At 38.5% G+C, this 1,710-nt stretch overlaps 1 protein-coding gene across 1 annotated transcript in view; it reads left to right on the top strand.

Moving 5' to 3' along the window:
- The window catches only part of LOC107737686 (protein FAM13A-like), a 4,076-nt gene that overhangs the window by 196 nt on the left and 2,170 nt on the right, over positions 1-1,710 (top strand). The window contains exons 2-6 of the mRNA XM_016549274.1: positions 59-265; positions 373-550; positions 775-901; positions 1,082-1,140; positions 1,285-1,371. Coding sequence (XP_016404760.1) covers positions 59-265; positions 373-550; positions 775-901; positions 1,082-1,140; positions 1,285-1,371 — 658 coding nt within the window. The remainder of the gene's footprint in view (positions 1-58; positions 266-372; positions 551-774; positions 902-1,081; positions 1,141-1,284; positions 1,372-1,710) is intronic.

Genomic DNA, 1,710 nt, shown 5'->3' with positions numbered 1-1,710 from the left:
TGTTTGTCAATTGTATGTAGTTGTTGTGTGTATTTGTAAAATGTGTGTTTGTGTTTAGGTCTCAGTAAGAGTGGCCTGTTCAGAGCCGGCAGTTCAGTGAAACGCTGCAAGGAACTGAGGAAAAGTTTCGATGAGGGAGGCTTTCCAGAGTTTGACAGTTGGGATATTCTTACTTCGGCCTCCTTATTGAAAGTTTTCCTCAGGGAATTGCCTGGTGGACTTATTCCAGAGCCACACAGGACACAACTGCTGAAGGTGTTCAGGGGTAAGAGAAGTTAAGGTGGCGATGAGTGAACATTTTAAGTACTTGCTGCTCAACAAAACAGATTTATAAGATCCGACTCCATCTTACTGAATCCTTGTATCTTACAGATTCAAAAAAGGATGAACTGAATCAGGCTGTGAGGACTGTGCTGAACAGTCTTCCAGAAGAACATTTAAATGTCCTCTGCTACCTAATGTTCTTCCTGTCCCGTGTTGCTGCTGAGAGTCATCTAAATCTTATGACGTCTAAAAACTTGTCAATAGTTTTTGGACCTAACATCTTTCAGTAAGTGTTTGTATGTGTGTATTCGGCTGATATAGTCTGATATAGTTCTTAGAACACATTACAAAATAACTTAAGGACTGAGGTGTCTAGAATTACATGCACAAGTTTTCAGGATATAATATAAGACACAGAGACCTGTCTGATGGAGTTGTCAGTTATAAAATGAAGACGGGGTGTGTGGTGTATTTAGTAAGGTGACATGTATTTGTTATCTGCATGTGCAGCGTTCCTTTGGGCCCCACCATGGTTGAAGAACAGGGGCAGTGTAACGCTTTGATTGAGCACCTGCTGGACAACCAGATCCACCTGCTGCCAAACATGTACCCTCATGCATCCACCAGCAAAACAGCAGTGAGTTTATACTGCATTATAAATTTATGTTTCAAATGATGGTTGCATCTTTGTGTGATTGGGTTGATGAATTAAATCAGGATGTTTTTAACTATTAGTCATTGCTAGTATGTAAAATTCTTTAGTTTTTTATATATCTGAGAGATTGAAAATGTTTAGAAATGTGTTTGTGTGTTTGAGGAGGAAAGGGACTGGACTAATGAAGAGTGTGTCCAACAACTGCCACTCAAAGAAATAAGGTATATATGCTGAAATCACACACACACACACACATACATGTGCAGGCACTCAGGATGGTGGTCATTATAGGTTTATTTTAATTAATTCATTGTTGCATGCTTGTCAGTCAGCATTCATGCTTGTTTTGTGTATGTATGTTCCAGATTAAAGCTTCCCAAAATTGGACGACTTGGGCGATTGAGAAAACGATTAAGAGGTTTTTGGAGAAAGTTGTGCTCATGCACTTACAGGTACACAGTAGGATCACAGCAGACAACATTTTTATGTTTGATTATGAAAAAGAGAGAGAAAGAGACTGATCTGGTTGTCCTGTGCATGTGTTCATAGGAAGTTAAAGGAATCCATGTATCATTCGATCATTCGTTTTTTGATTTAATATTGAAAGTAGAAAAATGAGAAAATGGCTCCTTTTTGTTTTTTTGTTTTTTTTCTCCCAAAAAATGAAAAACGAGAATTCAGCTTAAATTTACGTTTTTCGTTCATGGGTGGAAAAATGAATAAACAGCTTGAATATTCGATTTCTACATGTGGGCTGGAATTAAACGCCCCTTTCTGCTGATTGGTCAGCC

This window comes from Sinocyclocheilus rhinocerous, unplaced genomic scaffold (genome assembly GCF_001515625.1).
Source record: "Sinocyclocheilus rhinocerous isolate Xijiao unplaced genomic scaffold, SAMN03320098_v1.1 scaffold72, whole genome shotgun sequence".
NCBI lineage: Eukaryota > Metazoa > Chordata > Actinopteri > Cypriniformes > Cyprinidae > Sinocyclocheilus > Sinocyclocheilus rhinocerous.
This window is presented reverse-complemented; position numbering and strand designations above follow the sequence as displayed.